Source organism: Nipponia nippon, unplaced genomic scaffold (genome assembly GCF_047370975.1).
Source record: "Nipponia nippon isolate SJK-2023a ecotype South Korea unplaced genomic scaffold, ASM4737097v1 scaffold_3, whole genome shotgun sequence".
Taxonomy (NCBI): Eukaryota; Metazoa; Chordata; class Aves; order Pelecaniformes; family Threskiornithidae; genus Nipponia; species Nipponia nippon.
In genome coordinates this window covers 64,065,519-64,089,483 of record NW_028262347.1, presented here as the reverse complement: position 1 = coordinate 64,089,483, position 23,965 = coordinate 64,065,519, and the positions used below count along the sequence as shown (strand labels likewise).

General features: G+C 35.9%; 1 protein-coding gene across 2 annotated transcripts in view; it reads left to right on the top strand.

Moving 5' to 3' along the window:
• Positions 1-23,632, top strand: part of KDM7A (lysine demethylase 7A) — a 73,055-nt gene extending 49,423 nt beyond the window's left edge. The window contains exons 11-20 of one of the 2 annotated variants that reach the window (XM_087764975.1): positions 3,172-3,261; positions 4,164-4,373; positions 5,831-5,955; positions 6,478-6,635; positions 11,446-11,543; positions 13,872-14,017; positions 14,164-14,376; positions 16,276-16,357; positions 17,488-17,764; positions 18,576-23,632. In XM_087764975.1, the coding sequence (XP_087621101.1) occupies positions 3,172-3,261; positions 4,164-4,373; positions 5,831-5,955; positions 6,478-6,635; positions 11,446-11,543; positions 13,872-14,017; positions 14,164-14,376; positions 16,276-16,357; positions 17,488-17,764; positions 18,576-18,670 (1,494 nt within the window). In that variant the 3' untranslated portion in view covers positions 18,671-23,632. Of the gene's footprint in view, positions 1-3,171; positions 3,262-4,163; positions 4,374-5,830; positions 5,956-6,477; positions 6,636-11,445; positions 11,544-13,868; positions 14,018-14,163; positions 14,377-16,275; positions 16,358-17,487; positions 17,765-18,575 lie in introns of both variants that reach the window. The other variant, XM_087764974.1, reaches the window with a different exon arrangement.
• Positions 23,633-23,965: the final 333 nt, after the last annotated feature.

Sequence of the window (23,965 nt, the reverse complement as noted above, 5' to 3'; positions counted from 1 at the left end):
AACATAGCCTGTATAAATCCTTATTTTAATTTGAAATTGGATTGGAATTCCTCTTTTCTAGACTGCTGTTGCATAGTATTGTAGCATTTGTGTACTGTCTAGTAGCTCATTAAATAGTTTGATTAATACTTCATTGAGAATGTGATATGTTTCCTACTTCTCTGTGGAAAAAAGTTAATTGCACATGCCGCATTCTGAATGCTTATCAATGAGACCCATGAGTATTCCCAAACCACTAGCTGAACAGACACCTCAGTTGTGAGGAAACTGCACAGCACCAGTGATCTAGCCACAAGGTTGTCTGCTGTCTACCAGCTATCATGTTTTGTACCTTGTGTTCATCTTTTCTAGCTACTGTTTCATAAGAGAGCTGATCTTTTCTTTGCAGCAGGCCATGTGCGTGATAGCATTGTAGTTGTATGCAGCTGAAGACAGGAGGAGCTTTGTATGTTGCTATATGATCTGCTCATGCTGGGGATTTCAGACAGATTCTGAAAAAGAAATGTCAAGTGAATACTCCACAAATGAGAAGCCTACTCATGAGGTTTCACATTCGTATCATGGAGTATGTCTTGAAAAAGACATATGTGAATTACCTTAGTGAATTGCTTTAAACTATTTGCTGGAGAATTTCAAACTCGTCTTTAGCAGGGCAGCAGTATCTTCATTTCTGCAATATTTAATAACTGTCAAAATTACAAGATGCTGTGAATAGAGACTGAGTGCTACTAAAATTATTTCAGTTTTTGTATCTTTATTTGAATTCAGTTTGTGCAAGGCTTTTATCAGTATGTGCATCCTCCGATTTCTGTGGTGCAGATCATCAGTCTGCAGGTTAGTTGATATGCACAGTAAAGATGATGATCTATCCAGTCATCTGAACTCTTGGATTTTAGCTCTGGCTTCCTTTCAGCTTGCATAAGCAACAGGTCTCAAATTCAATTTTTCAGATGTTTGATTCATGTACCAGTAAGATTATTTTGGGCAACTGTTCTGTGTTTTTTAAAAAAAATATTAATAGCTGTTGCAAAAGAAAAAACAGGGCTTTTTGTAAGGAGGGAGGGATGTGGGGTTTATTATTTTTATTTTATTTTCTGTGTGTGTGTTTTTAAGTATTGATATACTTCATTGTGATGATAGTTTCTAAAGATGAGTGGATTCATTTGCCAACCAGGACTTCTGTTTATCTGTTTCTCTTGATTTAAGACAGGTTTCTTTTCCCTCTGTCTATTTCCAGCATTTACAAAACGATTTCTTGAAGCTCTTGAATGAATCATAGCTACGTTTCATTATTTTTCTTACCTGCAATTTACATCTGACATACTTAGACCATTTTGTTGCTACTGTTCTCCCTAGTACAAGAGAATTCCTCAGTGCCAAAGGCTGCTTGTTTCTTTTCCAAGAGGCAGTATGCAGAGACAATTTAAAACCAAGTTATTTAATAATGATAATAACTTTTCAGACGTGGAGTCTGTAGGTATTCTTGCCTATCCTTCTGTCAGACTGTGAGGTTATATATCCATTTGAATTTGTTTGCATATTTAAGTTGTTTGGATGAATATTTTTTCTTTTTTTTTTTTCCCCCTTTTTTTTTTTTTTTAAATAATTATTCTGCCACAGCTTCATTGAGAAAGCTTTGGCATAAGTAGTTAACTTTTATAGTGGCAAACCAGTGAGCTTGCCAGTGGAACTTACTTTGCACAAAGTTACTGTAAATCATACTGACAAAATAATGTACTTCTGATATAAACTGTGTTTGCATTAGGAAGGCTTTTCAGTATTTTTAAACCAGAGAAACTTTGAAGTCAGTGTTTTGGAGGACTGCATCAGTCACTCCCTCTTGAAGTCTTCATGGACAGGAAGGCTTTCGGGAGAGTGAAGTCCTTAAGTGGAAAGGACTGAATGGTCCTTCCTAAGAAAAATTAGAGTTTAGTGACAGAGGTGCTGTGTTGCCAAGTGTGAATGTGTAGAAGTGATGCGTTCAAAGAATGAACAATGGTAAATAATAGCAGCTGATTTAATCTTTCCTGTAGAATTAATGGCACTGTAAAGAATGGTTATACCATGGTTATACATCCATGGTTGGTGGTGGGTTTTTTTTGGGTTTTGGGTTTTTTTTTTTTGTTTGTTTTTTTGGTTTTTTTGGGGGGGGGCGGGAGTATTAATGACTGAGAGGAAGCCAGGTTCAATGAAATGCACATGTAGTATCAAATTGCTTCTAGCAATAATTTTGCTGCTGAATCTCATTTTTGAAATATGGGTAGCTGATAGTGTTTGTGGGATATTTTTCCATTTAAATAATCAGTTAAGGGGATAGCAGAATTCATGTCAGTCATTGTGGTCTATGTGTAGGTGCAATTTTGTCTTTAATTTTAACTAAAAGTGTCTTGGGACAAATTTAAACTGTACATACAAAATATTAAATGTATTTTTTACTAGATCTAACTTTAGAGTGTTTGGACTTACTCAGATTGGTAATAAATAAATAGAAAACCTCTCTCTGATACTGTTTCAGAGGATTAAAGGGAACATAAACTGTTGTGGCATCCTAATTTTTTTATAGGGAACGACTTTTTAATTGCTTTCTCCAACCTACCAGATTTTAAATAAGCTAAGGAGGTAATTTTTAAACATCAAATGTAAGGCAGATGTCTAAAAAATCTGCATGTTGGTTACTCATTATTATTCTTGATTTGCTCTTTAGATTAAATTTTTGCCACAGTGAAATTCCCTTAGTCTTTAGCTGTTTTGAAGGTCATTACTCTAATGAGTTTCTGAAGTGTGGCTTTGTACTGACCATGCTAAAGGAAATAAAAGAAGCTGACTACTGTACTGAGAGGGGGAAAAAAATCAAGTGGTTGTCGGTATGGCTTTGTATTACCCCTTCTTTGAATTCTTAGAGATTCGAAGAGAAGCTGTGGGATGGCCAAACTCAAGACTCCCTTATGTACCCTGGGCATCAGACATTGAGGGGTATCTGCTGCCTTCTAAAGCTCGGACTGGAAGCTTCAGAGTGTGTGTGTGTATCTGTCCTGGCAGTTTGCAGTCATTATTAAAGAAATTAGTCTGTTTTTTTCCTTTTTTCCCCCGGTAGATTTGTTTATTGTGTACTACTTCTGCTTTTATCTAAGAAAATGAATTAAGTATCTTTTCTTCCCCTTTTGCATACAGCTTGTGACAGAACATGCCTTTGAAATTCCAGACAACATTAGGCCTGGGCATCTCATAAAAGAGCTCTCAAAAGTGATTCGTTCTGTAGAGGTAAGAACAGAGGCAGTGCTACATAAGCCTGGAGAAAAAAAAATCTTTGAATCAGGAAATTCCATAGCAGTTATGCTTCTGATTGATCGCATTCACCTTTTAATTTATTTAACATTCATTTAATAATAGAAGATCAAGAGAAAAACTGTTGGGAATACTAAGCTATGGGTATTTCAGATAAAGAAAATGTATAGCAAGAAGGGTGTTTTATGTTTTTTTTTTTTTTAAAAGATTTTTAATGGTGATATTATTTGTAGGTCAGTATTTCTAAAATGCTCTCACTTATAACTACTAAAAATAATTACTGTGAATATGTTGTTAAAGAGTTTAATTTGAAATTCTGTGCGTATTCCATTCTCCTGCCCTCTTGTTTGTTCGTTCTGGTCCAGTTGTCATCTCTTTTGCTCTTTTTCATATGCTTTGTCCCTATTTGTTATATAGTCAGTGTTTTTTTTTCTTTCTTTTTTCCCCTCCTATACCAGTGTTTTGCTCCTTTATTCCTTAAAGAATATCGATTCTTGAAAAATTCACATTTGCATGTGGAGAGACCAGTTCTGAGAACTGAAGAGAAATGTGATCTGTTGTGTACAATACATGTCTACCCTATGCTGCCTTGATGAATAAAACCTTATGTTTTGGTGGTAACTTTTGTTGTTAAGCACTACTATTATGGGAGAGTGTAAAAATCCCAAATGGGAAAGAGGTGCAGTAGAACTAAGCTTTGTACATCAAATCCATAGGAAATATGTGGTACTTCTCTAAAAGGTCTAACAATTTTATTTATATAATTTACATTAGATTTACAATTATATAATTTACAATTAGATGAATAAGAAGCAGCACTTAAATGGTGTGGATTTATTCCTCTGAGACTATTCTGAAATATGTGTTTTTAATTAAAGGAGGAAAACAGCAAACTAGTTAAAACTCAGGGAATTCTTGGTGTGTGTCCAACTTCACGGTCTTCGCATGAAACAACTTCCCCTCACCACTCCAGACGAAGGGTGAGGAAACTGCGAGACCATGCTACCAAAACTCCTTCTAATCTGGACATCCTGGAACTCCACACCAGGGAGGTACTGAAAAGGCTGGAGATGTCACCATGGGAAGAGGCAAGTATTAAGTTATGTGCAAGAAAAACCAAACCAGAGTAGATTTCTAATCTCTGTTGAAAGGGAAAAGCTTTTAACGCGCGTAAGAATACAAGCTACTACTGTTTGTCATATGGGACATGGATAGATTTGTTTTCGGTTTCTTTCTTTTGAGTTTTCCTGATAGGAATTTCTCTCTTCCTTAATTCTTTTGTGGAGGTTCCTTCAACCTTTTGATTCAGAAGGTGCCCTGAATCTGCTACCTCCTTCATGTATAGCTTTTGAATTAGGACTGCTGTAGCTATCAAGTGCTACTTTGAATCAGTTCTGTGAAGAAAAGGGAGCTTGAAAAGCCTTGATTTGTTGAGGCTCTGAGCCAATTTGCTTCTCTTTTTAGATAGCTGTTTCTTATAGTTTGTTACTGTAATTTGATGAGCCTTGTTTTTTGGTCATGTTCCTATTTCCTGTGTGACTGTGCCTCCCTACCAGTAAGCCTAAGGCTGCCTTTGGTCTCCACTGTGGGGCTGTGGACTTTGTGGTCGTATTACAAAGGTATCATGGAGTGAATGAGTGAAATGTACTCCCTTGACAATTTTTTTTTTTTCAGGTTTGATGACCTTATTTCAAAAAACAGCAAGAGAAATGGGAGAAGGAGTGAGAGAATGGAAATAAGTAGCTTTCTGAGAATAAGAAATGCTGACAAATTTAGTTGGGACAGGATGGACTGTCATAGTGGAGAAATACTGATTCGGGTCCTTATATTGATCTTCATAAGGCATGAACAAAAGACATTCATTTAGCCCCCAAAGAAAGGAAGCTGAGCTTAAAATTTACCACAAATAAAGTTCATTGCGAAGTTCATTGCTCCAAACAAATGTTTAGGAGTATTAGTCATTGTCATTTAATGTAGAAATATATTGTTCAGTATCAGTATTGACTTGTAAAAAAAAAATATTATTCTATGTGTTCCTGGTTTGGCACATAAGTATATCGCTGATTGCTTCAGAGTACCTGTCAAATGTAAATTGCTTTGAGCTAAGAAAGTTCTGCTTATGGCAGGTTACTTTGTTATCCATGTTTTAGTGCCCTGTAAATTAGTTCTGGGATACTAATTCCAGGGACCAGATACGCAATCCAGAAGTTGCCTCATCAGTTCCAAACCCAGCTTTTGGCTTGTCTGTCTCTACTGGTATTTCTTTCTTTTGAATACAGTGATAATTCTCCAAAGGAAACATAAAAGGGGTGTTATAGTGAAGCTGTAGTTGTTTCAGATTCTTCAAGAGAGTATAGACGATTCAAGGAAGGAGAAGATGCAGTCTTCTGTTTTTTACAACCAAACATGTTTTGTCTGAGCTTTCTTCAGTTGGTTATCAGGAAGGTAACCATCCTGGTGCTGAGTTTAAGCTTTTGTGGAGTGCAGAAAAAACAATTGAATTTTGAAAAATAAATAATAAACAACATTGCTTTTACTTTCTTAGGATACCACAAGCTCGAAACTGAACGGGAGATTTAACAAGCCCTTTCAGCCATCTTCTACAGTACCTGAATGGCGAACAAAAGACAATGATCTTCGCCTTCTTCTGTCAAATGGAAGAATAATTAGGTACAAAGGGTTGATTGTGGATCACTGATTCCTAGTCATTATGGTCTGGAGCATGCTAATTATTAATAACATTTCTTTTCTGTTTGTGGACCTCTAAGTTCCCTTTTTCCAGTAAGATTCATGTTAGGATTATAGAAGGAATGTGTTGTCTGTTGTGTCTTCTGTCCCCTAGTACAGCGACGGTTATGGAGTGAAGAGGAGGAGATTCTTTGCATGTTCCTTTGTTATAGCATTTCATTCAGTTGCTCAGTTGGGTTTATACTGAAGGGAATGCTTCAAAGTAGAAACGGTTGTTTTGTATCCATGTATCTCATTAAAAATATTCCGGTGTAAAACTTTGCATCTTTGTGGAAATTACAGTTGAACAGGGAGTAAAATGGGAAAACTTACAATTCAGAATGAAGAGATGAGCATAAGAGAACGTTACTGCTCTATGTTGAGAGCGTGTTGTAAATAATGAAAGGAAAACAATTGCTTCAGGTTTTTAAGAATAATATGATTTTTTTTTTTCTTGTGAGACAGAGATGAGAGACGCCCATTTACAGATCGAAGTCTTTACACAGCAGATAGTGAAGATGAAGATGACAGGACAAGGTCAAAAAAGATGACTGTTAAGGTAGAAGACCAGCCCTCAGGATCTGAAGGAGAAGGGAATGCAGATGCCCAGAAACCACTGAACAGTAAGCTTGTCTCTAAGTCCTATCATTTGAACATTTTGATGATCTTGAAGAGGGTCTAACTATTGTGAAGTCTGACTGAAATTTTACCAAAGTATAAAGAAGATAAACTAATAGATCAGAGAAGTAATATTAGAAGTTACAACAAAACATTTGTCAAATATTATCTGTCTACTGAAGAAGCTAGAGTTTAATAGCTAGAGTAGAACAGAGTTGAAAAGTAAAACGCACCTTTTTGTGTTAGTACCATCTTGAATGCTATGTACAGCATTTTTCAGAGTGGAGGTTTAATTGGTGTTCTAGATGAGTATTTCTTCCTTTTGGTCTGTTTCATAATGTAAGAATGCTGACTTTTCTTGACCAAAATATACTTCAGTGTGAAAAGTTCATCATATCATTCACTGTAGAGAATGAAAGATCATAAAATGCAGCTAATTTTAAACCTATCTTATATTTCACATTTCTGCTCCATTTGGTGGTTACATACTTGATCATACCATTTTGTATGTTTTGCTAATGAATAGGTTTATTCCATACAAGTGATCGAACATAATTTAGCATTAATAAAATCTTATACTTTCAACCTTTGCAGTAATCTGCAAGGCTGGGGAAGAATTTAGGTGAACTGTAAAACAGTTTAACCCCAAATACTTTAAACCATCCTTCACTAGGAGTTAATCTTTTTTGGTCTTTCTGTAGCCTCAAGCCTTCCTGCCACGTGTTCAGCAGTGCTGATCACACCATGTATTAGTAAAGTGTCAATATTGAATGCCTGTTTTCAGTGCCTATTTTTAATAGCACTGTCTCTATGCAGTGACAGATTGGTCCTTGGCATAGCTGTTCAGCTCTCTGTTTAATTATGGAAGTCACATTCTTTCACAGTAGAGCTTACAAGGGCTCAGAGGGTATGTATTAGGAAACTGAGGTTAACACTTAAAAGATAACAAGATCCCTCCAGAGACTTACAGTTCCCTTAGTTTCCTGCACAGCAATCCGTAACAACATTTGAGTCCGTTGTCAGCCTGGATAAAATATTTAATTATTTTCATTAACAAGGCAATTTGTAATCCCTGTTGACTGTGCTTCCAAAGGTCACAGAGAACAGTATTTAAAAATTTGTACAGGAAAGAGGTCCCTCTTGGGTACTCACGAACCAACAAGGCAAATAGTATATGTGGTGTTTTTCCACTTTCAGAATTAAACTAAGTAAATTAAACTAAGTTTTACACTTGAATCAAAGATTAAATCATACAGAGAAATGGTAGATTTTCTTCAAAATTGTTGCTCTTATTTGATACAGAATGAATATGGCAGTGTGTGTCTAAATGTAAGAAATTTACTTGGAACTAGGAGTGAATGTTGAGATTGTTCTTCCAGAAACTGAGTACTCAGGACTATTCCTAATATTTTTAATTGAATAGTGACAGTCTTCAAACTTCCCTATTAAAGATCACCTACGTTTGATTATTTTGCATTAACTGAAGGTCTACAGAGAGAGAGAGAGAAGATACTCTTCTGCAGAGAATTCCATAGAAGGAACTACCTGTTTCTATAACAGCTGCCACCTTCAATGGTTCTTACTGGGATTTAGGCCAAGAGGCAATGTCCACAGAGAGAGGCGTTTAAACAGATCAAGCTCAATATAGCTCTGTGTGTCAGGCCAAGATCCTGGTTCTAAAGGGTGACCCAGTGTTATCAGAGAGACGAAGATCCAGTGCTGTGCTTAACAGAGCATGATAGTTTGTGTGGATGAGGGGAAGGTGATTTAAGCTATTTTTTTGAATTCACAGTAGCTTAGCCTGATCTTATACATAACAACTGCTTTCATTTACCTGATTTCTGGAGTATTCCTCCCAGTTTCTGGAGGCGTGCAAAGCCATAACTTTATCTGAAGGTAGACTGGTTCATTTTAAAGTGACAACAGTAATTACCAAGGTAATTCACAAAAACAACAAACAAAAAAAAGCAAAACCCAACTTGTATATTTAAACTGAATTTTTTTAAAGCTCAGTTACAAATCACATTCGTGGGTGAAGATGTGAGGGGTCCTAATAATACATGATCTGTTGTTGTGAAGGTCAGTAAATGTATCTGAAACCTATATGTGAAAGAGAAGGGTGAGAAAACTACAGTAATCTTTTGCAGGGGAATGTAGAAAGCAGGCGGGTGTGGGGGGTGGAAAGCAATTAGGATTATTTTTTTTTTTTAAGAGGAGTATAAAGGAATGCAGCTTCCCTGGCTTTTTGAACACTATAAGGCAGAAGGAAACTGGGGAGGTATTGTCTGACTGCTTTGCACAGAGCTTGCAAAATAAAGAAGTGGTAAAAGTGGACAATGGTTTGCCCGCGTATAGGAATATTGGCGTAGCCAAACTGGATCAGACCTGAGGCTCATACAGTGTGTTATGTTATATATGCTGGTTCCCAGCCCCAAATGCACCAGGGATGTCTCAATAATGTTAGGCGGCTTTAGCCCTTCAGTCTAGATCATATTTCTGGATAGGAGGCAGATAACAAATAATTTGTCCCTCTTAGAGTATAGTCAGTTAATCTCTATGAGAAGGCATGAGGGCTTCTGAAGTATAGGACGGTATTTAGCATTGCTTTTATAAATCTTAGTATTATCTGCATACAGCTAATTATGTACATGTCCAGTTTCTTTTCTGTCTTGCTGAATCATTTGCCTTCTTATAGGAAGACTCACATTTCTTCTTAATAGTTCTGTCATTTCAATAATTAGGATTTTCCAGTTCCTTAAGACAGAAAGCAGAAAAGTTCTTGAGGGAGTCTTCATGAAGTTTGTTTATTTTTAAATTGTGGTTCATTATTTACACATGAGTTTTTGCCTAAGATCTGAAGCTCCACATGTGAGCATATTTAGATATCCTTAATTGTTCTTGCCTGTTCCTTTAAATTGTCTCTAAATTTGGAGCTCTTTTTTTCTTTGAAAAAGGCAATAGTCCAAAGAAAAATTAATTTGAGCTATATAACGGTATTATTTTTCTGTATCATGGATGCTTTTGCTTATCCTAGAATCTTGTTTGTCTTTTTGAAATGAGCTGAAAGCTTGAGTTATCATCAGAAATCCTTTGGGTTTTTTTGAGCTACAGTAATTTAGAATATTCATTTTATGGTCATATGTTGAGCATTACTTTATTTAGCTTAACTTCATATACAGTGTTGTTGCTCATTTACTGTGTTTGGATATTCCTCACAGTTCTTTCTAATACTATCTTAAGTTTTAATTAGTCTTCTCTAGATTTTGGTCCCAGCTGTTCATTTTATTCACTTTCTGATAACCTGTCTCATTCTTAGCTTTCTTCTGACTCTAAAAATAATTTCCGTTTATGGAGTGTTTAGAAATTAATAATATTCCTTGAAATATATTTGATGCCTATTTATGAGCTTTGCCACAGTCAACAATAGGAACAAAATTCTACTAGAATTGCAGTGTATAATAGGGTTACAGGTATGTCTTTTATGCTTGCGTAATTAATGAGTTATAAAGAATTGCATTCTGTTTATGTAGTTTCATTTAAACTATGCTGAAAGCAAACCAACACAAATCAGAAATTAGCTCTGGAATGAAGAGAAATAAAGTTAAAAGGTTGGTTTGCTTTCACCATAGTTTTTTATGAAACTATAACTACTTGAAAACTTGAAAAAGTTACGTTGCTTTCTGTATCCACTACTTTCTTGACATACATTCATAAATTTTTTTTATTCTATTTGGCTTTTCTCCAGAAAACTTTTGTTAGTTAAACTGCATATTGTAGTCTTTCACAAATTTGTACTTAATCAAGATTTCTGCCAGCAGCCTTGGCACAGGTGTACAGCCCACTGACCTTGAGCCTTGGATTCCAAACACTTACACATGTGTTTCCTACTTGTGGTTGTTTGGGGCATACGCTGTCTTTTAAGAGTACGTGCTGCTTAGAGCTGCTCAGCTACTTCATGTTTGAGCTCTTTCAGCACTTAAAAAAGTAAATCATGTGGACTAGGTGGCTGATTTGATTGATTGCTTTGTCATATGCTAGTGGTTTTGATGTCTGTTTTGACACCTCATTCTCTGATTAGTACTTTATCTTACTACTAGCAAAAAGCATCTTTAAGGTTGATATTTCCTCTCCTCCTCTTCCTTTTCAGGTCTTTCTGTGATGAAAACCAATGCGAGTATATTGTGTATCATCACAGTAATATTTTAATCTTCTTTAACAGGTCTGCATTTTAACCCTGATTGGCAGCTCTGTAGTAGCACAATACAGGCAGAATATGCCAGTAAATTGTGATGTAAAAGTAAAATTGCAAGTAACACAATGATTTTTTTTACCTTTAAATCACTTAATATCCTCCGACTTCCATGTTTCATGTTTCTGTATAACTTCTTTTATTTTTAAACAAGGAAATTCCAGGTTCAAAGAGTCTAAGACAAAGTAATATTGAAGATTACTTCTGATTAACTTTTTCTGAGAGCCACTTGTCTTACTCTAGCCTATATATACAAAAGCAGAAATTGCCCAAGGTGCCATCTGTGGAGTATGTGCTCTATGGGAGAGAAAAAAACATCTGCTCCTGCTGCACCTGATTTCTCTTCTTCTGTCTTCATGCAGTGAGCTGCCTGAGTAGTCTATTGGTCAACAGTAGGCAACTCACTAGAGTTTTAAGCAAACCTGGCTTGTGAACCAGATCAGTGTGTTTTGTTTACAGACTGTTACAAACTAAGTATGTGTTTCTTGTTCTTTACTTCCAAAATAATTGTTAAATATTATATGTAATAAATGTTGGGCCTTATATTTTAATTTTTCTCTCCTCAGTGTTCTTTGAAAGCGTGAAATCAGAACTCAGGAATGGATCCTCAGAGTACTCTGATATTTCTGATTCAGAAGAATCTGAGCCTGATTGCACTACACAGGTATAGCTAGAAAACATCACAAAAGTTAATGATAATTAATTTTAATTAAATAAAATTAAATACAGTTTTGCTTGCTCACTTCAAATTTATCTGGTCAACATTTGTGTTAAAAGAGCAATGACAAAGTATTTAATTCTTGTTCAAGTTAATATCTGAAACTTACGGTTCTGCGTCATTCTTCATTTATTCTAGAGTTGAGAAAAATGACAAGATATGCTATCTTGAGCCAAACTTTATGATCTTCTTTGTCATTAAAGCGGGGCTGGCAAAGGATGAGCCCACCTCTGCAAAGTGCAAGTCTGAGGAAGTTAAATCCTAGTTGCTTTGTTTATTTCTTCCATAACATGTCTAAATTTCATCATTAGAATTATGAGTATCTACCACACAGTTTCATTTTAGAGCATGGTTAAATGGAAGCAATCTCGTAGGCCTTTAGTTTTTTAAATAAGCTGAAGTGGCTAAATCCTATTGAGGTGTTGTAGACTATTTGAAATAAATGGGAATCCTCCATTTGAGGATCTAGATTGTAGTGATTTCTTTACAACTAAACGAAATGTAAATGAACACACACACACACGTGTACATGTACATAGATAGACACACATGTATTTTAATACAACTTTTAGTATTTAGCAATGTGCATAAGTATATACAAATATTTTTATGATTTTTTTTCCCTTGCAAAATTGTGCTCTGACTTACTAATTTCAATTATAATTGGATAGCATTAAAATGCTAGTAGGGTGGAGTGATTACCTCAAATTTTTGTTTTGTGATTCTGGAAAGCTAATGCTTTGGTGTTCTTTCAATCATGAGCCTATTGTAAGACTTTACATGAAGCCTTTAAATTCCTACTTTTTCCATGGTGGTCAAGATCTATTTTAATATTTGCTGTCTTCCATCATTACCTTCTCTAGATTTGAAATAAGTGATAGGAACGTTAATGATGTGGCTTCTTCTAGTTTCCTAAACTGCATTGACAGCAACTTTGGTTCAGCAGGTTTCCTTTTTTAAGACGTAGAATCAATAGTTATTGAGAAGTGATATATTTCTTCATGGGAGAATGTAGCCAGTTTTGGATGACTTTGTCATTGAATGAAATGTTTTGTATTTATGGCATTTGCTCTCTTAGTTCATTTTGGATATATCATTACAAAAGACAAATTTAAACATGCAGAAAAATTGTTCCATTAGATGCTATTAGAAATTAAGAAGCAAAAGAATATAGAAGGAACTATCCCAGTAGCTCCTGTAAATCCTTTTCATGTTTTTATATTGCACCAAAGGAGATCTTAACGGAACAAGATAATAGCTTTATTACTAACATTGAGTCATAGTTATAATTTAATTGCCCATTTGTGTCACTTTCCAAGTGTCAAAGATTGCCGCTCTTGTGAATGAAGCTATTGTATAAAAACATCCCTCAGTGACACGATGCGCTTCACTTGTTCCAGTTCCATTTTTGGTGATAGGGGTAGTGGTGTCAGTCTTGAAGGATTATGATTCCTCCATGTTCTGATCTTCCACTTTCAACACTTTTATTGATCGTCTCGTATATTCCTTGGCTTGAAAAAAAAATTGTGGCATTCTCTGTACTTGTTGAAAATAGATTAGTCTGAATTACCAAGATGGAACGTATCTGTTGTAGCCCTTGCTTCATGTAAAGGCATATGAAGTCACATGTGGTTGCTCCACCTTTGAGAAGCTGCTGCCCATACAAGCTGTAATCTCAGCAGGAGCTGAACAGCCCTTTCGTTCATGAAATGAGGCTGTGTGGCTGTAAGAGAGGCAACAGCTGCTGTGCCTCTGTTCCTGCTGTGTTCTGTATTTACCTGAGAGCTTCTGTCCCTTCATAAGAGAGATGCTGCTGCTGAAGGTTATCTTTTGTGAGAGAAGGAACCAGAAGCAGTTACTTGGGGCAGGTTCTGTCCCATTGTATGTAAAAAGCATTAATTCTGGCTGCTGCTTGGAACCATACTTCCATATTTTTTCCTCTACTTTGAATACAGAAGATAAGAATAATCAACGCTCTCTTCAAAGAGAATACAATGATTTGTGCATAGGTTAATGTGTGTAGTGTTTTCTGTAAGAAAATGGATTTTGGAGATGCTTTCTGTATTTCTGGAGCATGTACTCATCAGTGTTACAAAATTTGGATGTATAGTATCTCAGTTGCTATATTCAAATTAACTGCATTCTGAATACTATATATATAAAAAAGTTGGACCTGGAAGCATTTGAATTTTTTACTTAGCATAAATTAAGGTAGCATCTCTATTTAGGAAGCACGGTGACCATTCTGCGTACTGTTTCCTCTTGTTTCAGCAGAAGGATTCCTCCACAGAGGAGTCAGAAAGCTCAGGTGATGAAGAGAAACAGGAAGTAACATCAAATTTCAAAGAGGAATCTAAGGTCACGAGAGACCTTTGTCAAAATACCCAGAAGCCATCCAGAAATGAAACTCCCAGTAAAAAGTAAGCACATTGTGGGCATTTGTTTATAAACTGTTAGACCTTTTTGCACATATTTATGGTTCTGCTTTTATACCAATGTAAAAATCATTCCTTCAGAGAAATTTAGGGTTCTGTTTTGAACTGCTTAATACTCTTTATTTTTCTAGGGAATGTCCTACCTCGACAAGTACAGAAGAAGAAGCTATTCAGGGCATGCTTTCTATGGCAGGATTGCACTATACTACATGTTTACCAGGTCATACTCAAAGCACAGACTGCACAGATAAAAGAACCTCTCTTCAGGAACACAGAAGCTACCCCAGGAGTCGGCATAAAGACAGACAGCCATCTCAGAGCCACAAAACAATAGAATGTGGTAGGTATCTGAACTAACGAAACTACTGCTCTCTGCTCTTGGACAAACTGCTCAGAATACGCACTTAAATTTTTAGATTTGTAGTCAAGTTTTTAAGTAAATCAGACCAACATTTAAGAAGGTGTGTTCTTTTGTTTTTTTTTTTTTTTTTTTCCTATAAGAAGTAAATGTTACTTCTGAAAACTGGGACAAACTTAGCTTGAGATGTCATCAGAACACATCTTCTAAATATTGCCATCTAAAAGTTTTGTGGCCTCCTTACGAGAGTGACAAAGTTATGGCTAGATTGAAAGTGTAGTCTCCTTATCAAAAGTGCAATCTTCTTCAGAAAACATTGACAGAACCTTCATGGTTGCAGGTTTCATGGCATGTGTGTTACTTAGATATCCATAGGAATCCGCTTGGTGGTTTTTTCATGTGTCTTTGGAAGGCATAGCTTTGCTGATGTGAAACAAATAGAACCCCACCAACAAATAGGGTGCTAATTCAAAGAACTAATAGCATGTTGATTTTTGTTTACATGGATAACAGGAAAGCCTAATGTGATGTCATGGACTTGTGTTCTGGTAATTGAAGCTGTATGTCCTTAAAACCCACCAACCAAATAAATAAATAAATAAATAATGACAACAACAAAGAACCCTAATCGGCAAACCACACAGACACACACAGTGCCTTCCCATCTTTGTAACTTTATGAAAAACACAATACCCAGGTTTCTAAATTGTGGTGGGTTGACTGAGCCCAGCAGCTAAGCACCCACACAGCCACTTGTTCTCTCCCCCCACCCTGTGAGATGGGGGAGAGAAGAAAAAGATCAAAAGTGAGAAGATTCATGAGTTGACGTAAAGACGGTTTAGTAAGTGAAGGAAAGAGGAAAAGAAACAAGTGGTGCAAAGGCAATCACTCACCACCTTCTGCAAGCAGACTGATGCCCAGCCAGTCTCCGAGCAATGACTACCTTGGAAGACTGCTTATCCCCTCCCAGCCTCTTCCTCTACTCCAGTTTTTATTGCCAAGCATGATATTATATGGTGTGGAATATCCCTTTGGCCAATTCAGGTCAGCTGTCCTGGCTATGTCCCCTCCCAGTCTCTTGCCTAGCCCTAGCCTACTTACTTGCAGGGGGCAGAGCTGGAAAAAAGCTGTGACACTGTGCAAGCACTGTTCAGCAACAGCCCAAACTTTGGTGTGTTATTAACATTGTTTTAGCCACAAGTCTAACGTATAGCACCATATGGACTATTAGGAAAAAATTCCGTTCTGGACAGACCCAGTACCTGTATCAGACTCCATGGATGAAGAAAATGAAACTATGCTTCTTAGCTAGCAGGTTTTGCAAAACCCTTCAGTCTCTCCAAATTCAAACTGAATTGGTGTCTTGGGATACCCTTAATTTTACAAGTTAACTGTATTGTAAATGTGTTTTCAATGTGGACACTTCTTCTATAGGCCTATCAGCATAGATCTTTCATATGTTGTACCTGAATAGCACATCAGTGCTTAGAAACAATACAATCAATAATACCTGAAAATTAAAGACAATGTCCATCTTTGTATGAGCTCGTCATGATACTAAGCCATGGTAGAAAACTGTAGTGTAACAAAGACAGTAACCTGTCTTCAACATCAGTACTTTCAAGTTTGAACGATTATATTTGTCTGACCTTCTTACTGTGGTATATGGATCTTTAATTAGGTGTATTCATCCTGTGAGATTGTTTTCCCAATTTAGTGTGTAGAACCGAGCAGCTCTGACAACTTCCATTTTGTATCTAGGAAGTATTTTCCATTGTATTTTCCTTTCTTGTTTTAATTTTAAAGTTATTCAAATGTATAATTAACTTTGTATTCCTAATTTTCGATTTTAAAATTTAAGCTTGTTGAACTTCTCTTTAGGTAGGTCTGTGAAGGAAGAGGAAAGAGACTTGGGGACTTCAGCATGGGCTAGACACCTGAATGAAGCTTCAAGGATTACTCCTCAGGTAAAGCAATACTTTAAACACTTTGAGCACAAAGATTTTTATAGGAAAAAGAGATCATGAAGTTGTAAGTAGAGAAGGCATGGTAGACAGGTCTTCCCACACTGCATGTCTGATAATAGATACTTGTGATGCTGGTAACTGAGTATTATATTGTTGTCATGCTTTTTTTCATTGTTGTTGTTTTGATTTTTTTTTTCCCCCCTTCAAACTCTCTTCTGTCATAGTGGCTAGTATTAAGATGCTCAGGGCAGTATCTTGAAAAGTAAAAAATACTTTATAAAAAAAGTGTGAATTTACATTTAGTCTTAACTGGGGAAGCATTGTATTGTTTATTCATTGTTATTCCCAACCAGAGCATCAGAACAAGTGGAACCTGTTGGTAGTATTTATAGTAAAGATACTTGCTTAGGAAATTGGTACTGCCAAACTGATACAACCTTTCAACAGCCAGCAGGTAGGAATATTTTTGCTTTCTGATGTCCAGGTGGAATCCAGCAAGGAATATATAAATGAAAGGTTGTGTGACTTACACTCTGAACTTTTTTAGTGTTTCTAAACTTGTCTATATTAGAAGTATTAGAACAATTAATTAGAACAATTAAAGTTGAAAAACAATAGTGCTATAGCTGTATTTTAACTGCATGCTTTTTAGTTTTGTTTTTTTTTAAAGAACATCTAACTACATGATACTCCTTACAGTTTGTAATTCCCAATTTAGCATTTGTTCTCTCATCAGCTGAATATTGAAAACAAATTGCCTGTTTATGTAGTTAACGGTTATGGTATGGCTTGCTATAGTGGCCAGTTTAATCAAGAGCAGTTGCATTTGTTTTGATCACTACAAACTAAAACCAAAAAGCAGAGAAATTGAGTACACTAGTGTGTGTAATTAATCCGTAGAATTGCCTTTAAGTGCATATGGAAAAGCTTGCACAGAGGTACTATATTGTATCTTATTTTTAAGAGGTATCTATACTGAAAGAAATGATGGAATCATAAAGTGGTCTGACACTGATGGAATTGAAATATCTTTTTCAAAGATACAGTAGTATAATTAGAAAAACTGGAGTGAACTTGTAGCCAGAAGGTATCAACTTCCACTTTTTTTCTTCTCCTCATTTCCATACTAGGATACAAGTAAAACTCAAAAATATATCAAGAAAGAGGGTGCATCAGAAGCCAATCATAAGGTTCAGGAAAACAGAAGTATAGTCCACAACAATGGCTTGAGTTTTCAGCATGGCAAGTACACGCGAGACTCCAGTCTAATTCAAGGAGAATGTCGGCTGAGTGATGGCAGCCTGAGCCCTGACAGGCCGTATGGTGAAACATCCTTGTCTGTACCACTTCATCCAACAAAGAGGCCAGCATCAAATCCACCCCCTATCAGCAACCAGGCGACAAAAGGTAATGTTTATCTCTGTTGTCCTCTTGCCAGAGTGAAGAAGGAAAAAAAAAAAAAGAAAAGAAAAAAAGAAAAAGACTAGGAAAAAGAGCTTGTAAACATCAAAAAGAGCTGTTAGATGCAGAAACTGAAAAAAGAACAGACTTAGACCTTGAGGAAAAATATAAAATGGGCATCCTGTGGACACTCAAATTTTGGCACAGAATATGTGGAGGCGGAATTAAGAGAGATCTAACCGGATGTGTGGCGAGATGAAGCTGTCATAGTTACCGTTGCACCTCTGCAGGTGTATCTGTTATGCATTTATTACAGGGAACAGAACCACAACTATACTCTGAAACGCTGGCCTGAATCAGATTTGTTTATTGAAGTGAAGGTTTAAAAGCTGTGACACTTCAAAAAATAGTCTGATGATTGTAACATTTAGGTTTTAGTTTCTAGTTTATTTTCTATAATTTACTCAAGGGAATAACGAGCAAAATTCAGGAAGCTAAGTTTAGGTTCTCCCCTACCACACCCACTGCCCTTCAATAGACTGGAAACATTTGTAAATAATATAATCACTTTATTTATGATAATGCTAGCCAAAGTTTAGAGAAAACAATTCCTGTTTTTTTACAGTTCTGATTCCCTGTTTGCTCCAAAACAAATGAAGACTTTTTTTTTTTTTTTTTTTTGTGTGTGTGTGTGAAACAGATTCAGGTGAAAATTTTACCTGCTTCAGCTTGAAAGCTGGGTTTCATCTTTTTATCATCTTCATGATAAAAATTTGTTCTGAAATTCCTGATTGAAGTACTTGATTTCATTTTTCAGGCAAACGTCCAAAGAAAGGAATGGCAACTGCTAAACAGCGCCTTGGGAAGATCTTGAAGCTGAACCGGAATGGCCATGCACGCTTCTTTGTTTAATGTAGCTGCTACTTCTACTACTGCTGTCTTTCCTACACAGACCAGTATTGAGGTCAACAGAGCCTGGAGCTGCTGTTTTTCCTCTGCTTGAAGCAGACTTGCATGTACCATATACAACACTGCCTGATGAACAAAAATGAGAAAGAAAAAAAAACCCAACAAAAAAAAAAAAACAACCCAATGCTGCATTTTCACTGTGCCACACCTGCTCAGCAATAACCATATGGGAATGGGGAAATCTTCAGAGAGACATGGACTGTGAGAAGTAGTCTCTCATCAGGGCTTGAATATCATTTGTTGCTGGTAGTTTCTGACCTAATTAATGAGGGGAAGATGATGAAGGTGGTTTATCAATAATTTATTTCTGATAGATTTTCGCAACTTTTAAATTCATTTAAAAAAACTATTTATTTGGAAGACTTTTTTGTGGGGGTTATTAATTTAGATTTAAGAATGTGAAAGTTTTTAATTGTTTTGATAATGTATGTTTGGTGCAGTGGAGAGCCACATTAATTGTGATTAGTCTGGACTCCTAAATTTGATATTCAGGTTATAGTCTTAAATAGGGCTGAGATGCATTATTAATTATTTTTTAAGTTAAGGCATATGGAATCTTATTTTTTTTCCTGCTTTTTGTAAGCTATTGGCTGGGCTTCTGTTGACTTGCAGGTTGCATATTCTCTGCCAGCTTGATTATTTTTTGACTTGTCCTCTTTTATACAGATTTATTTATTTGATGGGCTAGAAGAGACTCCTAAAGACAGAAGAATCTTCTTATGTCAGTCCAGTAGCTAACTTGTTTTAAACTGCACCCCTTTCCTCCAAATTGGAGTGCATACTTTTCCTCCTGATGATCTATCTGTGATGATTTTCTTCTGTAAAAAGGCTCCCTGAAATTGTATTCGTACAGGTTATTTAAGAGTTGGTACAAAGGAGGGAAACCTCATGTATCTTTTTGGAGGAACGGGGACATCAGTTAAGATAAATGTTTCTTCAGAACAATTACTCTGAAGTAACTCATAAGATATACATTGCAGTCTTAAGATTTGGCATATTACTTAATGTAGCATGGAAGAAGCATTAAAATATTATTGTAGTTTAAACACATTTTACTGATGAATCAGGAAGGCAGGAGAATGTGTGTTACTTTCAAAGCTGGGTGAGACAGCCAATTAAAAGTCTTAACTGGTGCGTATATAAGCATTAAGTAGCTTACTGGTATCAGAATGATCATTTGTGTCAGGCTTCACGCAGAGCTGATAGCAAATGCCGATTCTGAATTATTGTAAATAATTTTGATTTAAAATTTGTATTTTTCTGTAATATAAAATTAAATATTTAACTTTTGGGGGATGGGGATGAAGGCGGAAAGGGGAATACTTTTACTTGATTCTGGAAAAAGGGCATTTTGCAGGGTCCAGCCAAAATGAAAACGTTAATATGCTAGTGACAACAATATTGTTGGTTGTTTAGGGTGGTGGGTTTTTTTTTTTGGTTGCTAAGAGTAAAAATACTCAGGCATAACTATCCAAGTCATTGAATTGATTTAACTTTCCATACCAGTTTTTCCTTCCTCCATATTCTATACTGGAATTGCTTTCTCTTGTTGTGGTTTAAAAACAAATTCAGTTGGACTTTCCAGAATATTTGTGCAGAGTTATTTTTATCTAGGCTAGATTATGAATGCCTTTACATATTTATGGAAATAATTCTGATGTCAGGTGGTTTTGATTGTTGCAGGGTTAAGACTGTTTAGCACTATGTTACCCTGTTTCTAAATTGAGAAACATCAAAACAAATGTAACTGCAAATAAGTCAGGTAGCTTTCATGGCTTTACTTCCTCTGGAGCTTGAAAATTACAATTTAGGAGTATTTTTTTCAGCCCTGCTTTTACATTGTATTGACTTGACTTTATAGTTTTGTGTATGTGCATATGGGTGATTTTTTTAACCTTTCTTGTTTGCTAATTAGGATTTCTCAAGAACACGTTTTCAGTCTTTTTTTAATTTTTAACTTTTTTTTTTTATTATTTAATGCAAGCTATCAACCTTGTTTAGACTATTGGGAACAGAGGTAACAAAGGATTTCTAAAAAGCAGAAGTTGATAAGCTATGAGGTACTCTACAGGTGCTGAAAGGGACTATAAGTACTTGCTGTTCTCAGGTGCTATGTTTTCCAGATGGAAATAGTTAAAAGAGAATATTTTAACTATCTTCTCTAATATGTTCTCACCAAAGTCAAATAAATAAACTATGTTGTCGATATTAGTTAAAATTATATACCCATATAAATATTCTCTGTGCTTAAGCTTGAGCAAATGGATTAATGCTTGCCAGGCTTTGGAAACTGTTTTTAGCTTTAGCATATTGAACCAAACTGTTTCTTTCTTGCTGGCTGTATAATTTTTAAGAATAGAAAATTCCAGTTTAGGGCAGCAATCAGATTCAGAGCAGAATGAAGAATGAGCTCTCTTTCCTTAAAGGCAGATTTTTGAGAACATTTATCCGAAATAGAAGTATGCCAGAATAGAATCTGGAGTAAGGAATTTTAAAGGATGGAGTATGCTTTCTTGTACGTGTGACTGGCTTATACAGAGTCTTTTCTGACCATCCGCATTATTTATCTGTATCTTACTATTGGAACACAGATGTGGCTGGACCCATATATATTATTTCTTCTTGGTTTTATTCTTTCTTTACTCTACTTTCCACCTTTTTTTTTCAAAGTGGCTCTCCACTGTCATGAATTTATGTAATAGTCTCTTCACAGGCTGTCAACAGGCAGAGGTTCATTCCCATTTTCTTCAGATATCCATGCTTCCAGCAGAAGTTAATTCTGGTGTTCCACCTCAGAACAAGTAACTTAAAAGAAATTACCATGATGAGCAGTATTAAAAAAAAAAAAAAAAAAGAAAAAAAAAAAAAGAAAAAAAAAGAAAAAAAAAACAAAGGGGAAAAAAAAAAGTCTCCTGGTAGCTCATGAAGAGGATGTGGTGACCTCACTTGTTTTGTGTACTCATAGGTAGGGATATTTTTATTGTGTTCTAGATGAAAACACTACTGCACCAATTTTTCTGTAGATGGACTGAACCTTGTGTTGTTGTAGTGGAGAGAAAAAGCCCTATTTTTTTTCCTTGCTGTCTCACTTGGGGTGGAAGAGGGAGGGAGCAGGGAACACTGACTGGACAACAAAAAGAATTAAGCCTGCTATGGTAACTCATTTTCAAGGATCGTCTTTTTTGAAAAGTCAGAGAACTTGGATTTGGCATAAAACTTAATTCTTTTTTTTGTATACAAAATAGGAAATTAAATACTGTAGGGGTTTTCCCATTCTCTAAGTTCTCACGTTCCTACAATTAAAAAAAAAAAAAAAAAGAAACAAACATGAAAACGGAAAGACCACCTAGAAACTATATCAAAGACTCTTCCAGCAACTTTCCCTTTTCTTCTCCTACTATACTTACTAATAAACCCTGGCTACAAGGTAGCCTTTGTTGACCTCTGAGGTAGATTACCTATGCAACCTATGCTACTCTACATGAATCCATTCGTAAAGACAATTTTGAAAGGGTTAGATGTTGAGAGTTAAAATTGTTGCTTTCTGATCACATGGGGGATTTTGGGGGTTTTGGTTTTTTGGTGGTTGAAGTGCTTGTGTTACCTTTAGTAGAGATATAAGAGAGCACAGTGTCATGATCACATTTTAGAAGCTTCAGCTTTCCCTAGGGTTTGCTGTATGGCATAAGCTACTTTCATTCACAAGGCCATGAAGTTGCAAATGTTGAAAATTTTTGCAGGGTTTCGGAGTCAGAGCTGATGTGAACCTTGCTACCCTCTTTTTGTGGTAATTGTGGAGACTAAACAGAACTGAAGCTAGAATGACTGGGTACTACAAGCCTATAATTAGTGCCGTATTTAGGCTCCGCATGCCCACCTGTCCCTTCATGCCCCCACCGTGACCCCCAAATCTAGTGTCTTTCCAGAGTTTCATTCACATAATACTTCCAGACCATTAAAAGCTGTTTGTAGCTCTGGGGCTGAGTGAGCCCAGAGCTGCTCTTTCACAGAAGAAATACAAATGGAACCAAGGGCCTTACTATTTGTGGTTAAACAAGATTAAAAGCTGCAACATCCATTTTTCCAAGAAAAAAAACCAACAAAAAACACCCTAGTAACCCTCTTTGTGGGAGCGTATGAGTGATAAATCATGCAGTGGATGGGAAATATAAGTAGCACTGATAAGGAAATGCATGTTCTTCATAGGCTGCATTTCTGTTTGGAAAAAAAGACTTTTTCTACTTTTAATATAAATTAAGCCATAAGAGTTTCATGCTGTGGGAAGGGAATGAAAGGGATCACTTTAAGAGATTATATTGATATGTATTGTCACTTCTGCTGGGAAATGTCTATTGCTGCCAATGCTTTGGTGAATCTTTTTTTTAAAAAAAAAAAAACCATGGAATTTGAAAAAAAAAAAAGAAAAAAGGGGCTAGTTCTTGGCTATATTTACTAGTTTTGTAGTAACGTTTTGCTGGCCCGTTTGTCTTTTCCTCTCCTTTTTCTACTCTCATAGTCTAATTTCTATCTTTCCTTCTAATGTCTCTGAAAATATTAGCTTGTCTGCTCAGTAGGGGCCGGTGTATGTGTGTCTTCCTTTTTACAGAAACGCACTACTGTGTTAAGTATTTGGCTGGGAAATGGGATGCTGCAGCTTTAAGAGCATTTTTTTCAATTCATAACAGTATTTCCCATCCTCTTTTGCCTGCAGGCAGGGAAAGTGTATGTACAGTATTTATTTTGTTTCGATTTTACTTTAAATTTGTAAGTTTCTATAAGTAGTTCACATTGATTATTCTAGGGGAGGACAAGTGGCTTTGTTTAAATTTGTATTTGATATTCATAGTTTCCACTTTCTGTACTTTAAAATACTGAAATTAAAAAATTGTATTGCTTATGTTTTGATTTTAGCACTCTAAAGCGTTTAATTTCTTCAGATTTCTGCTCATTTGCTTCAGTGTAAATACAGAAAATTGTACAGAATATCTTGAGGAGAAAAATGCTTTTCTAGGTCCAATCTCTGTGCCCTTTACTAAAATGCCCTTTAGCATTTTAAAGAAGAAATTTTCTGGAGAAACGTGAGAGGAAATATTCTCATACTGTTTTTTTGGGGGTTTTTTTGGTTTTTTTTGTTTTTTTTCCAAAGTGCAAATCTCATTTCAGTCCAAGTATATTATATGGCGACTAAATGCATTTTGTCAAGATGTGTATATTCTTTTTGAATCCTAATATAAAAGG